This window comes from Cupressus sempervirens, chromosome 10, assembly GCF_028749045.1.
Source record: "Cupressus sempervirens isolate cs-2001-9-10 chromosome 10, ASM2874904v1, whole genome shotgun sequence".
NCBI lineage: Eukaryota > Viridiplantae > Streptophyta > Pinopsida > Cupressales > Cupressaceae > Cupressus > Cupressus sempervirens.
In genome coordinates, this window is record NC_143127.1 from 358,076,222 (window position 1) to 358,090,681 (window position 14,460).

Consider the following 14,460-nt stretch of genomic DNA (forward strand, 5'->3'; position numbering starts at 1 on the left):
TGCTTTTTCAAATCCAACTTTTCAATTCATAAAGAATTTTCCATTCTTTCGGCTTTTCCGATTCCGATGGATTTCTTTCCAAATTCTTCAATTTTGGAATTTTTGGCCTATTTTTGATTTCACAATCCTTGCTATCGTGGTTTTTCAATTTTCCCAATTTTTTTTGGATCTTTCCGAGTTTTTAAACTTTTCCAGAAAATTTGTCATTTGGACTGCGATTTTCACAACTTTTGGAATTTTTCAAGTTTTTCAAAATATTCCAAATTTTGCCAATTCTTTGGGATTTCTCCACAATTCTAAATTTTCCAAATTTTAAATTTCTCTGATTTCTTTGAAACTTTACTCATTTCAATTCTGAAATTTCTTGACCTTTGGGATTTTTATGACGTCTTGGATTTTCAACATTTCGGACTTTTTTCAAATCTGTTTGACTTTTGAACTTCGTTCACTTTTCCATTTGGATTTTCCAAAATTCTAAGTTTTCAAAATTTTCCACATTTTCAATTTTTTTTCTTTCCAAACTTAAACATTCCTCCCAGATCTCTTGCATTTGGATACCTTCCGTGGTGCACATCATGAAATTTATTCCATGACGAATATGCCATGAAAAGTTTAAAAGAACTCTACGCATGTAAAAAAGGGGTAAGCGAGATTCCAAGGTTGGGAAGGAATCCTCCACAATGAACGGAATCTGCGGGTGGGTGGAAATTGCGGTTGGAAAAGATTAGAAAGCGAGAGTTATAGGGGGTTGTGGAATCCATCCAAGGAGGAATAGATCCATGATGAGAGCTAATATACTCTCCACCAATCTTGGTGAGAGTAGTTTTGAGGAAGTGATGGATGTTTTCTTGGATAGAATCTCTTGTAATAGGAAAAATGCTCTCCAGACAATGCGGAGAGCGCAAGTTGAAGTGCGCCGAGGATTTTATCTACGACAAGTAAATTCCTCCAGCATTGCAAAGTTGCGCTCTAAGCACTTGGGAGAGCGGGGTTTCAAGGCAGTTGTGGAAAAACACATGTTTGACCATCCAAGCCATGCATTGAATTGCGCTCCCTGCATGGCAGACTACACTCCACACTTGCCATAAATAAAATTCAGAAAGACTAGGACTACTCATGATGGATTCATTGTTAAAATTTGCCAAGGCTGTGAACAAGGGTCCCATACATGGGCGGTGGGTGACATTTAGTCACAACATCTGCCAACTCCATGGGTGATGTTACAAACATTTGAAGTATAAAACTCAATCCAAACTCAGAACCTCTAACTAATTGATCTTATATCATGAGAAAGAAAGAAATCAAGTTCAAAATGGGAGAAGAATTATATATTGGATCAAAACACCATTACTCTATGGTAGCCTAAGTGTGCACAATTGTATTAATTCTGGCTCAACTAGACCACTCAGAAACCCTAGGATTGGTTGTGACAAGTTATTGGTTCCTCTTGACTTCAAAAGCATCGTAGACATTGTCCCGTTGTCAGTTAGGCGTCCATAGCCCCAACGGGGTTGTTGCTGTAAAACCAACAGAGATTGCTCCACTTCTGGCAAATTATTCTTTTGAATGCCTATGGAGATTTCCATGTACCCCCAAAGCTAATATTATCATTTCACTTTTTTTCCTCTTTATATTCCTTTTCTATTGGTATTGCATTTCTTTCTTTTCTCTTTACTATGGGTTTAGGAGTTACAGTGGCGCTGAAGCAAGATTTTAAAATTTTCATAAGTCATAACTTTTCCTAGAGAAATTGAAATCGACTTAGAGCAATAGTTAAGTGTGAAATATATGGTAATCTTAGAGTTTGTTGATGATAATTTTTTTTTGGGAATGGCTACTGTTAAGGAGGCTAGAAGCTTTAAAAGGGTCCTTAACTTATACTCTGATGCTTCAGGGCGATTGGTTAACAAGGAGAAAATTTCTATATTTTTCCTTAATGCTCCTATTCCAAGGAAAAGGAAGATTGCTAAAATTTTGGGATGTTCTATTGGTGATTTGCCAGGAACCTATCTTGGGCTTCCGCTAGGTCAAAAACCTACAGATTCCTTTTGGGAGAAGCTGTTTGAGAAGTTCAATAAGAAACTGGCAGGCTGGAAAGGAAATAGGCTTAGTCAAGTTGGTAAAGTTACTCTTCTCAAGTCATCTCTTCAAAGCCTTTCTACTTATGCCCTAAGCTTCTTTAAAACTCTAGGCAAATATGCTAAGGCAATTGAAAAGATCCAAAAATACTTTTTATGGATAGGTATTGAAGAAAGGAAAAGACTTCCATTAATTGCTTGGAATAATATTAGTAAGCCTAAATGTGAAGGGGACTTGGTATTTGGAACATGAAAAGTATGAATAAAGCTCTTGTAGTGAAGCAAGGATGGAGAGTTTATCAAGAAGAAAAGGAATTGAGTACCATCTAGATGCACAAATATCTTTATAATGCTCCTACTCTTTCTGATCTCTCGAATTATCCAGGGATCAATAACTCTTTAGCCATCTGGAGTGCTCTTCAATGGACCAAAGATATTCTTTAAAAAGGGTGCAAATGGAAGATGGGTGATGATGGAAAGTTGAGATTCTGGGAGGACATCTAGATTATGGATCATCCTTTGCTTCATATTTATAATGACGCCCTTACTATTGAAAGATGCAAGCAAATCTATGGGTGTAATGTTTCTAACTTCTCGAGGAATGATGATTGCGTGAGTGTTGTGGAGATCAATCCTAACCTTATTTCCATTTAGATCTCCCAATTCCTTTTGCCTTAACTTGAACCAAGAGGATACATGGTGTGGGGCATAGATCCGAGTGGGAATTATAAAGCGGCCTCTATTTTCAGGACTGATATTAATGACAATCAACCTTCTTGGTCAAAAGCTTGGATGAAGGGCCTTGTTACTAAAATTAAAATATTCTTTTGGATTGCTCTTTATAATAAAATCCTAACTATAGACAATCTTCATAAAAGGGGATTTTGCACTGTAAATAGATGTATTTTGTGTAAGAAGGCAAATGAAGATAGTAATGACCTCTTCATACATTGCGATTTCAATCAAAATTCCTGGAATATTCTTCTTGAGTACTAGAATATTCAATGGGTCCAGCCCATGAACCTTATGGAATGTTTTCAAAGTTGGAGATGCCCCATAAATGGTCGTAAAGTTTGTACCCTTTGGAACTTTTGTCTTCCTCACCTTTGTTGGGGGCTCTGGAAGGAAAGAAATAATGAGATAAAGATTGTTCTGCTTTGGTTGTAGGCCACAAAATCCTAAGGGCTGTAAAAGAAAACTTCTTAAATCAAAACAATATTAAAGGTGATATTGATATAACTCACCCTATGAGAAGCAAAGATATAAAGGATAAAACTAGTAGAGAGGGAGTTATATGGAAATCTCCTCCTATCGGGTGGCTCAAAGCTAATTTTGATGGATTTGCCAAAGGAAACCTGGGGAGAGCTGGGTGTGATGGAGTTCTCAGAGATCACAATAGCAGGGTAGTGGATGCCATGGCTATTCCTATTGGGTCCTCTATCAGTCACAGGGTGGAAGTGTTGGCAGCTTTGTTTATTGTCCGTAGGGCTATGGAATTGTGTTACGGGAATTTATGGCTAGAAGGGAATTCTTTGAATATTGTCAATATGCTAAATAATAACTATTCCATAATGTGGAATATTGAAATGATTATTAAGGAAATCAAAAGTCTCCTTAATAATTTTGAAAAAGTTTTCATTTCCCATATTTTTCATGAAGGTAACAAGGTTGTTGACTGGATTGCCAACAAAGCGGTGTGTATGGACATGCCATTGTCGTGGGCGGATGACCAAAGCAATGAGGCTGATTTAAAGGCACTCGTTTAGTTTGATGTGACAAATGCAGTGGAAGCAAAGCTTAATTAAGATTTTCTTTTTAAACGAAGGTAGTTGTAACTTTAATGATGGTGGTAATTGTTTAATGAGGAGTACCTCTTCATTATTACCCTCTTAATCTGGCATGTATTGTGGGCAATTTTGGAAATAAAGGTGAAAGCTTGCAAGTCTTTTTCTTGCAAAATTTTTCCTCTTCGCAGAAGTCTGGTTATTAGCGTGGGTTGCAATATGGGTGGAGAGACGAGGAAGCAAGAGCCTGTGAGTTGCAAGCACTCGAAGGAGAAAATGACTGTTTGGAATGTTCTTCGCAAAGGTAAGGTAATTGGATACCTTGAGAAATTGTATGCCTACAAATGCCATATTACTTAAGAATTTTAAAAAAAATTGGTTGTGGAGGTTGTGACCTTGCATGGGGTTTCTTTGACTATCACCGAAGAGTTTATAGCAGAAATTCTGGGCTCCTTATTGGGGGAATCAAATTTAAAAAAGAGACCAAAATCTCGAATGCTGCCCTAAAGAAATTTCTGAAGAACCCTGAAGAAGAAAAAAGTCTAGTTAAGGAGGGGGATTTCTTTGATCTTCGCTAGATTAAGGTTCTTTGGCAATGTGTTGTCTTGCATCTGTGAGTCTTTCATTCTTGACGGGAGGTCTAAAAGAGTGCATAATTTCCATTTTCTTTTCTTAAACCATTTCAGATACAAGGATAGGGTTTAAGAAAATATTTTTGTATCTTGTTAATTGAGGAATATTATAGAGAAAATGTTGTGAAGTTCTCTCCCTTAGAAAGAGAAAGAAGATAACTGGGAAGGAAACACTTGATAAGTCTAGTGCAAAAAAATTAAAACCCAAAATGTCAAAATTGACGAGATTAAGGAAATGGACAATGAGTCAAATAGCAACTTGGCAAGTGAGAAGGAATGTGCTAAGAAAAGAAAACAATAGAAAGACTAAGGGCGAAGTTGAATTCAAGGGAAAACTAGAGGTCAGACCTGAAGAAAACTTGGAAGATGATAAGGGCACATTGGAAGCATGGAATGATTCAGATGAGGAGGGAGAAATGGAGCATCGAGATTAAAGCTCGAACAATGATGGGTATTTGGGTAGTCATGATGAATCCTTAGTTAAGTCTGGTGGTACGGGGAGCAATGTGGGTTCTCTAAACCCAGGAAAAAAAGAACAGGACATGTCTCTGAATTCCTCTAAGGGCAAAGACAAGAATGTGAAAGATAATACACCTATCCTTGAGGATGATGAGGAGAAGGGGCAATCCATGGATACTAATAAGGATGATAAAGATAGGAATACAACCGTTATTACTCAATAGCCAAAAAATGCTGACATTACCTTGAAGAATAACACTGATGAAAAGGCTTTGACCGGGGAGAAAGACTCTATGCCTGAAGATGCCCACAATGATGCTGATCATCCCGAGGATAACATTGTTGATGAGGTTAATGGGGAGAAGAATATCAGTAGGAGGTTTATGTTTCTTAACACAGCCAAATTTAAGGAGCATGTGACTCTTCAGGTAGATACGTGGTTCTATAATGAAATCATGACCCTAAAGAAAATTGTAAAAGATTTGCAGAAGAGTTTGGATATTGAAAAAACTAAAAGAATCGAGCTAGAAAGTAAAGTCGGGAATACTCCTGAAAAATTGATAACCTATGAAGCTGGGTCGAGGCAATTGGTGAGAGATAGCAGTCAACATATGGACATGATTACTTCCAACTTGTGTGCAGTGGCAGATAGCATTGGAAGAAGGAGCAATGAGGAAATCAATTCCCCTATGCCTGCCCAGATGACTGGTGGACCAAGTAAAAGGACTAGGCTGAGTACAAAAAGGGCCACTGAAGTTGCTCTTGTCTCAATTGTTGAAGGTCTCCTTCAAGAGGTTTCTGATATTGCCAAAGACTTGACTAAGGGTGAGGAGGAGCTAGAGTAATTTCCTACTTTTCTGTTGCAACTTCTGGTTCTGTAATGTCCCCAATTTTATTGACATTTGAGTTTTAGGGATTACCCTATTGTTGTCATCCTCAAAGGCTAATTATTGTGGATAGAAGGTCTTCTGTGGTAGAGGCTTGGCTTGGGAGAGTCTTATCTTCTCTACATTTCAGCAAGCTACAAGTTGGCCTTTTTTTGGCTTAGATCGGACTTAGTTTGGGCTTAGTTTTGTGTACTTACTATTTGTGGTAAGTTGGTGTTGATCGAGATGGACCCTTTCTATATTTGGAAAGTGCATTTGGTCACATGGAGAAATAATAGGTATGACTCCTATTTCAAATGACATCTAAATGATGAGTATTTTGGGAGTTATATTTTTAGTGGCCAAATTATTATTAATTATTAAATGGCTTATTATAAAGTTATAATTTAACTTTATAATTTCACTTAAGTTGAGAGTTGAGTTATCATTGGAAAGTGCCATTTATTAATTAATTAAGTCAATTCAAGTGAGAGAATTTAGAGGAAGCTTCTAATTAATGTTGTGTGGTGAAGCTTCTTGAGTGAAGTTACATTTTGGTAGGAAAATGGAATTTGGAGGTTATAAATACAAGCCCATTTGTTGAGAAAAACATGCTTGAAAATTTATTTGCTTTTGTTGCCTTTGTGGTTTTTTTGAGTTCTAATTTTGGTGGCCTTGCTGAAGTATAAGGGTCTGAATTCTAAGTTGTTCCATTGGATCTACAGCTGAAGTATTGTAGATTCAAATCTGAGAATTGGTTGAAGGTTGGCTTGCAATTTGCTGCTGTTGTATAGCATTTTGCATATCTTCTACTATTTTACTGTGGCTAAGGAGAGCTCTGTTGTTGAAGAATTGTGAATTGTGTGATTTGGATTACATTTCTCTCATACTATACTTGTTGTGTCTAAGGAGATTGTGTTTGTTGGAGGTAGCCTGTGGGTCTATGGAAGAGGGATTTTGTGAACTGTTGTAGAAATTAATAGAGTTCTAAATTGGATATGTGAGACCAGCATTGGATTTATTGCTGCAAGTTGACTACAGCTAGGAATTTGAGGTTTCATATGACCTGTTAAGAGTCTTGTGTAAGGTTATTAAAATCATATGAATAAGATTGCACTTGAAATTCATTTCAAAACTGGCTGCTATTTACTATATGTGCAGAATTGTCATAATATAGTTGGCAAAAATTGATGATCATTTATTTTTGAAGCACATTGGATCTGATTGTTAACATATTTTCAGCACTATCATTTCTTTCTTATATTTATGTATGCAAAAACCCAAAGTATAAACAAGCAAAAAGATGGATGAAATCTGAAATCTATCAGCATATCCAATTGTAATAAATTTGCTTGCCAAGTGTTTGACATAATTTCAAATGACTGAATAGCAAAGAAAATTAGAATTATTTTGGTCATAACCGGCAGGGGTTTTTACTTTTTTGGTCAAGTTAACTAGTCTTGGTTTTGTTTTCTGGTTGTTTCTACTATTTTTCCTTTTCAAACTTTATTATGAATGTTTGCTACTATTTAGGTTCTAGGTCCTTGTAAAACATGGATTTGGGCTTTTGATGATATTGTAGGTTCCAGGTCCTTGTAAAACTAGGTGGACTCCTTTTCGGATATCTCTTGTCTTTTTGTATGAGGTTTTGGGCCCCCTCAAAACCTGTTTATACCATGATCCAAAAAATATGATATTGATTTATTTTAAATTAACTTGTTTTAAAGTTTAAAATAATAATATATTATTTTGTTTTTAGTTCTAGAAATTGTAATATGGCTCCCAACAAATCAACTTCCAAGGCGTGGAAACATGTGACTCGTAATGGTGCTAATAAAGCTCAGTGTAACTTGTGTCCAAAAGTTATTATTGGAAGTTTAACAAGTGTCATGGATCACTTACTTGGTATTACAGGGGTTAAAGGTGGAGGTGTTACTGCATGTCTAGGTGTGACCCAAAAGCTCAAAGTTATTTTAGAGAAAACATTCATCTTCAATTGTTGAAAAGATGAAGGCACAAAAGAAACAAAGAATTGAAGAAGATGTCTCTAGATTCACATCCACTATACATCCATCTTCATGTCTACCTCAGGTTGTAAAGGCAACAAAGGAGAGTGGAACATTGAACAACTTTCGAAAACCATGTGAGAAACAACAAGTTGATGATTTACTAGCTGATTTATTCTATATAAGTGCGATTTCATTCAATGTAGCTAAAAATCCACTTCTTTGTGCTGTTATTCAAAAAGCTGGAGAGTTTGGAAAAGGGTACATACCTCCTTCTTCTGAGGCTTTGAGAATGACTCTTTGAGAGAGGTCAAAAAATAGAGTGACTGATAAATTAGCTATGGTCACAGCCTATTGGAAGGTAACAGGTTGCACTATATTGAGTGACGGATAGTTGGATATATATCAAAGACCATTGATCAATGTTTTAGTGGCTTGTCCTAAAGGAATTGTATTCTTGAAGGTTATTGACACTATGAATCAAACAAAAATTTATGAATATATATTTCAGATACAAGAGGAAGCAATTCTTGGAGGGGTTGCAAATGTGGTTCAAGTGGTTACTGATAGCGCAATAAATTGTGTGGCAGAAGGGAAGCTGATTGTAGAGAAATACCCACAAATTTATTGGAGTCCATGTACACCTCATTGTTTGGATCTTTTTGTTTCATGACTTGGCTAAATTCCTCGGGATACATGAAGCAATTCATAGAGGAAGAGTAGTTGCGAACTTCATACGAAATCATCGTCTCACATTGAGCCATTACTGGCAACATGTATCTAGAGAGTTGTTGAAGCCTTGTGATACACGATTTGCTTCATTTTATATCACTTTGAAAAGAGTGGTTGAAGAGAAAGCACCTTTGAGATTTGTAATTTGTTCCAATGAGTAGGAAAATTCAACACTCTCCAAAAATGCTAAGGGTAAGATCACTTTGTGTGTGTGTATATCTATATATATGGAGCCTGATCTGGGCATGACCACAATGCATTAAATAGCTTGTGATGTCAATATGTGAAGGAAACTAAACACATGCATATATGTATGTATATCAAAGTAACAAGAATCGGAATCGGATCGGAATCGGCAAGGCCGAATCGAATCGTGAATCGGCAATGAATCGGCAAATTTGAAAAAACCCTTTAAATTTAAAGATTTTAACAATTTAAAACTTATTTCATGCACCCTTTATTGAATATAACTTAAACACACTATAACATCATCAAATAGAAGTTAAAACTTAACATACATAAACATAGAACATAAAATCCATCACATATGTAACTATGTTATCTAAAATGTAAATTGTAGGCTAGCTGAAGTAAATAGAAATCAAATGATCACAATGATTTAAATCATAGAATGTATGTAAGATGATCCATAAGACATCAAATCATAAATGTATGTAAGAATCTAAGATGAAGATCCATGAAAGTTTGAAACATATGTCTATCAATGATTCAGTATCAATATCTGTAAACAAAATATAAAAACAAGGCTCCAGCTCAAGCCTCAGACTCATAGTCATCATCATCATCCTCAACATCATCCTGAAGCTCGGCTGTAGCCTCAGCCTCAGCCTCTGAGTATCCAGTCTGCCTAGTAGCAAGGCGTCTAATGTAGGTCCTAGAGGACTGCCGAGCCATATCTCCCGCATGTAAGATGGGCTCATGAACGTCGCTAGGGCCTGTGCCTGTGCGTGCACGTGTGCGTCTACCAATGCCTAAAGAACGTGCTCTAGCTGCCTCAGCCTCTATATCCACCTGGTCAACCCACACACGGTCTTCCTCAGTGAAGATTGGATCCACAACCTCTGTGAGCCACTCTGATTCTGGATCAATCTCCTCTAGAATGATCGGAGAGGAGTCAGTGCCCAAAATCTGTCTGATCCTAAGACAGAGGTTGTAATGAACAAAGACAATATCATTCAACTTCTGCACTGTCAACCTGTTTCTCCTCTTCGAATGGATGTGCTCGAACATGGACCAACTGCGCTCACATCCAGAAGCGCTGCTTGGCTGACTCAGAATACGAATGGCAATTTTTTGAAGTTTTGGGGTTGTGGCCCCAAACATTTGCCACCATCTATCTGCAATAAGGGAAAAATTGAAAATAGAAACAATTAGTCTCATTTACAAATTACAAGTTAACACTAAAATTACATAATCAACTTTAAGATTAGAATCTAGATTCATGAACATTGAATATATTATTTAATTTTTACCTGGCTGTAGTGTTGTCTGAGCATTTATGGCCATCTTGCTAGAGAAAAGTGGCCCCTCTTTATTGTTGAACTGGTCTAGCTCAACAATCGCAGCAGCGCTATCTTCATCGCTACTCAACCTCTGAATCACTGTGTATAAACCAGTGAGAACCTCCGCATCCGTCTTGAACTCAGGACGGAAACGATATGCCGGATTCAGAAAGTAAGCTGCTGCATGGATGGGTCGATGGAGCTGATTCTGCCATCTCCTATCGATGATGTCCCAAATAGGGCCATACCTCTCCTGCACTCTTGCATATTGGGCTCTGATGGCCTCCTTGGCCCTATCCATGCCCTCATAAATGTAGCCCATAGAGGGCTTCTCCCCATCAGCAGTTCGTAGCAAAGCTACAAGGGGCTCAGTGACCTACATATAAAGTAAAACAAAAAACTTGAGTCAAAACTTAAATATAAAATAATATAACTTAAAGTAAAAGTAAAATACTAAATGTTAAATTGCAATAAATTTACCTGCAGGATTTCTCTAGCGGGTTTCCAAAAACCATCCTCATCAAATATGCAATCCGCCACATCTATCCCTACAGTGGTCGTAGCATAGGAAGAGGAAATCCACTCCCGCCCAACAAACATGCTGCTCAATTCATCCCTTGATGTCAACAAGGACTGCAAGGTGATGAAATTCGAGGCAAACCTCGTGATACCTGGGCGAGCTAACTCTTTGCCTTCTGTGTACTTCCTCATTGTGCTAAGGACAAATGAATGATTATAAATGAATTTGCATATGTTTTTTGCCCTTTCCACACATGACTTGACAAACTCAAGTTTGCCAATTTCCTCTAACATGAGGTCAATGCAATGTGCCGCACAAGGGGATCAAAATATGGTGGGGTGCCTCTCCATCAAAAGTTTACCTACAACAATTTTAAGTCAATTAGAAATTCAAATTTCAAAATTCAAATAAATTTATTTTCAAAACTTGAAAAGTTAAAAGTTTACCTGCAGCAACATAACTTGTTGCATTATCCGTCACCACCTGGATCACATTTTGTTCTCCCACCTCTGCTATGACTTCCTCAATAGCCTCACATAAGTATGTGGCATTTTTTACATGTGCGGAAGCATCAATGGATTTGATGAACATGGTATATCCTACAAGTAACAAAACAACGAATTAGAATATTAAAATTAAATGGATCATCAACAAATTAGCATTCAACAAATCAAAATTTACAATTATGTATGTAGGAAAGTAGAATGATCAATTACCTCCACAGGATACAAGAAAATTGAGGAGTGTTCTATTCCTCCTATCTGTCCAACCATCAGTCATGATGGTGCAACCCTTTGCAATCCACTCCTTTCGGTTCTCCTCGAGCTCAGCCCTCATGTCCTCTACCATCTCATCCAAGAGGTATCCGCTCAACTCAGCCTCAGTTGGGGCTTTAAACCCCGGACCACAAATAGCAACCGCGTCTATCATGTTCTGCCAATAAGGAGCCCTGTCACAAATAAAAATTTAGATGTCAAAGACTCAAATTATAAAACAAGTAAATATAATTAAAGTTTTACTTTTACTTTTAATTTTAACTTTAAAGAAAACAACGAAAAAAGAATCAATTACCTGGCTGCAATAAATGGAATGTTGCAAAAGTACCAAAATTTGCATATCTCCTTTCTGGCAGCATCATGAATTTCCTTGTTCAAACCCATGCCCTCAAGCGTGGGTTGGGAACCAGGAGTAGTGCGGGGCACAAAGTAACTATCCATTCTGTTTTTCCGCACTCTAGGCTGCAATAGGTTGGTGTGGGACTCTGTCTCAGTATGTGACCGACTAGCACTAGCACGAGCAGAAGAACTAGGATAAAAAGGAGGCCTAGAAGAACCCTCTCCAACACAACCTACAGATGCAGAAGCTGATGCAGATGCAGATGTGGATGCGGCTGCAGATGCGGATGAGGGAACATGGGAGCCAATACCCCTTAACCCTTCAAGTTGCATTTTCCTATTGGCTTTGTCTTTTTCAATTTTTTCTAATGCCATTAAGCAAGTGCGTTTTGCCTCAGGAGTTTGGTGAGTGCAAATTGTAACATCGTGTCCAGGTATAGCAGCAATGTGGTATTTCAATCTATAAATACCCCCAGAAGTTATTTTTTCTTTACAAAAAATACATTTTGTTTGATATTTGGTTCTTCCAGGAAACTCTTCGTTATATTTCCAACATTCATCTTTTCTACCCATTGCAAATTTGCAAAAAATGAAAGCAAAGGCTGCTGCAATAAAAATTTATATGTAAAATATCAAAGTTTGAAGCTAATAAAAGCTACAAAACAACAAACCCTAGTTTGCAACTTAGTAAAAATAAAGAACATTCAAGATCTAAACTAAAAATCTTGAAAACTATAAAAATTTAACAAAAAATGCATAATACACTAACATGCAAAAAAAAAAAGAGCACTTACCTCTTGCAAATGAGTTGAGGAGTGTTGAGATTGGCTCCCTAATGCTCCCAATACAATTGATGGCCTCCCCAAATGGATTGCTGATCTCTTTTGTGCTCTTTCTTCTTGCCGGTTAGAAACCTATGGCTTTTCTTTTCTCTTCTTCTCTCTCACTTTTCCTCTCTTCTACTCATGTTAAATAAATAGAAGGCCCTTTAGGGTTATAACAAAGAGAAATGGTAAAAAACAAAGTAAAAAAACCAAGCAATTTTTTAAAATTTTACAACTCTATACTTTATTGGCCGCGGGCGATTCTTGCCGATTTTTCTAGGCGATTCATGTGATTTTTTGCCTGAATCGCCTGAATCAGCGATTCAGGCAATTCACTTGAAGAAATCGGCAATGGCGATTTCTGACTCCAAAAAAATCGCCATTGCTGAATCTAATCGCCGAATCGCCGATTTCAGGCGATTTTATGGCGATTCTCGTTACTCTGATGTATATACATATACATATGTATATGTATTTGTAAATATGTTTCATATATTGGCATCGGCTTTATCAGATCGGACTGACGCTATACTTTAACACTCCCTCTTAGCGAGGGAGGATATGATCAATTTGACAACCTCAATAATCTCATATTCAATTTTGCATCAAAAATGCTTATCAACGCGTATATCCTTTTAAGAATATAGACTATCTAATTTCTGGCACATTCTAGGACAAGAACATAGTCTATCAGATAATCAATCTTGATTTCAAAAAAACAATATAGTTATAATTTAACAAGTATCATGATCTCTGGCTCACTCTGCGACCAAAGTAGTCTATCATGATTCACTTATTGTTATGATTCTTGGCAAATTCCGGGACAACAAGTTAATGTAGTCTATCATGACAATGGATCACAATTCAAGAAATTAACAACACAAGTAGCATCATGTTTTTTGGCTCATTATGGGACTACAACTTAATGAAGTCAATCATGATGCTTTTGTTATCATACATTCCAGCACATTCTGAGACAACAACTTATTGAAGTCTTATGATAACAGATCAATCTATTGTTAAGGTCGTCACCTTACAATAGAGAGCTTACATCCAATTTAATGAGAGATTGTCACCTTTCATAAAAGACTACACAGGTGCACAATAGTAACTCTTAACATAAAAAGATACATATACATACGTACATACATATATGTATGTACGCATGTATATGTACATGTATCTTTTTATGTATGTACATATGTATATGTACATGTATATGTATCTTTTTATGTTAAGAGTTACTATTGTGCACCTGTGTAGTCTTTTATGAATATATATATATTAAACAAAACTGAGACTTAATCTGAGGAGTTACATTTACATCTTAGTCATACCAAGTTTACCTCTGTAATATTCCACTTTTAACTTTGCAAGAGGCTTCATAAATATGTCAGTAGTTTACTCTTCAGTTCTGATATATACCAACTTGATAACATTATTGTCCACCATATCTCTGTTGCAGTGATAGGGAATTTCTATGTGCATGGATTTGTTATAAAAGATTGGATTTACTGAGAGTTTGATGCAGCTTTGATTATTGCAATGTAACTATGGGATTCATGGGCTTCCCAAATAGTACGAGTAACTTCCTTAACCACCTTGCTTCTCGAGCTCCCATAGATATGGCTATGCAGTATGCTTCAGTAGAACTCTGAGCAATTGTAGATTGCTTCCTGCTAAACCAAGCTATCATAGCAGACCCAAGACTATAACAACATCCTGTAGTGCTTTTCATATCAATAGAACTACCGACCTAGTCAAAACCTGAATACCCTTGAAGCTGCAACTCAACATTGTCATATTTTAGACCAAGTCTGATAGTGCCTCGCAAGTATCTCAAAATGTGCTTGGCTGCCATGAGATGTATCTTCTTAGGTTCACACATAAATTGACTTAATGCAATTGTAGCATAACAAAT

The 14,460-nt window shown here is 36.8% G+C and overlaps 3 protein-coding genes across 8 annotated transcripts in view; 1 reads left to right on the forward strand and 2 right to left on the reverse strand.

Moving 5' to 3' along the window:
* Window positions 1–14,460, forward strand: part of LOC149534100 (phosphoglycerate mutase-like protein 4) — a 177,117-nt gene that overhangs the window by 119,979 nt on the left and 42,678 nt on the right. The window lies entirely within an intron of this gene.
* LOC149534101 (uncharacterized) lies at window positions 9,155–10,904 on the reverse strand. Its single transcript, XM_089803340.1, has 3 exons — window positions 10,561–10,904; window positions 10,051–10,456; window positions 9,155–9,915 (listed from the first exon to the last, which is right to left on the reverse strand). The coding sequence occupies exons 1-3, from the start codon at window positions 10,891–10,893 to the stop codon at window positions 9,332–9,334; spliced, it is 1,323 nt and encodes a 440-aa protein (XP_089659466.1). The 5' UTR covers window positions 10,894–10,904; the 3' UTR covers window positions 9,155–9,331.
* On the reverse strand, window positions 10,924–12,543 carry LOC149534102 (uncharacterized). Its single transcript, XM_089803346.1, has 4 exons — window positions 11,672–12,543; window positions 11,317–11,549; window positions 11,047–11,199; window positions 10,924–10,961 (listed from the first exon to the last, which is right to left on the reverse strand). The coding sequence occupies exons 1-4, from the start codon at window positions 12,286–12,288 to the stop codon at window positions 10,924–10,926; spliced, it is 1,041 nt and encodes a 346-aa protein (XP_089659472.1). The 5' UTR covers window positions 12,289–12,543.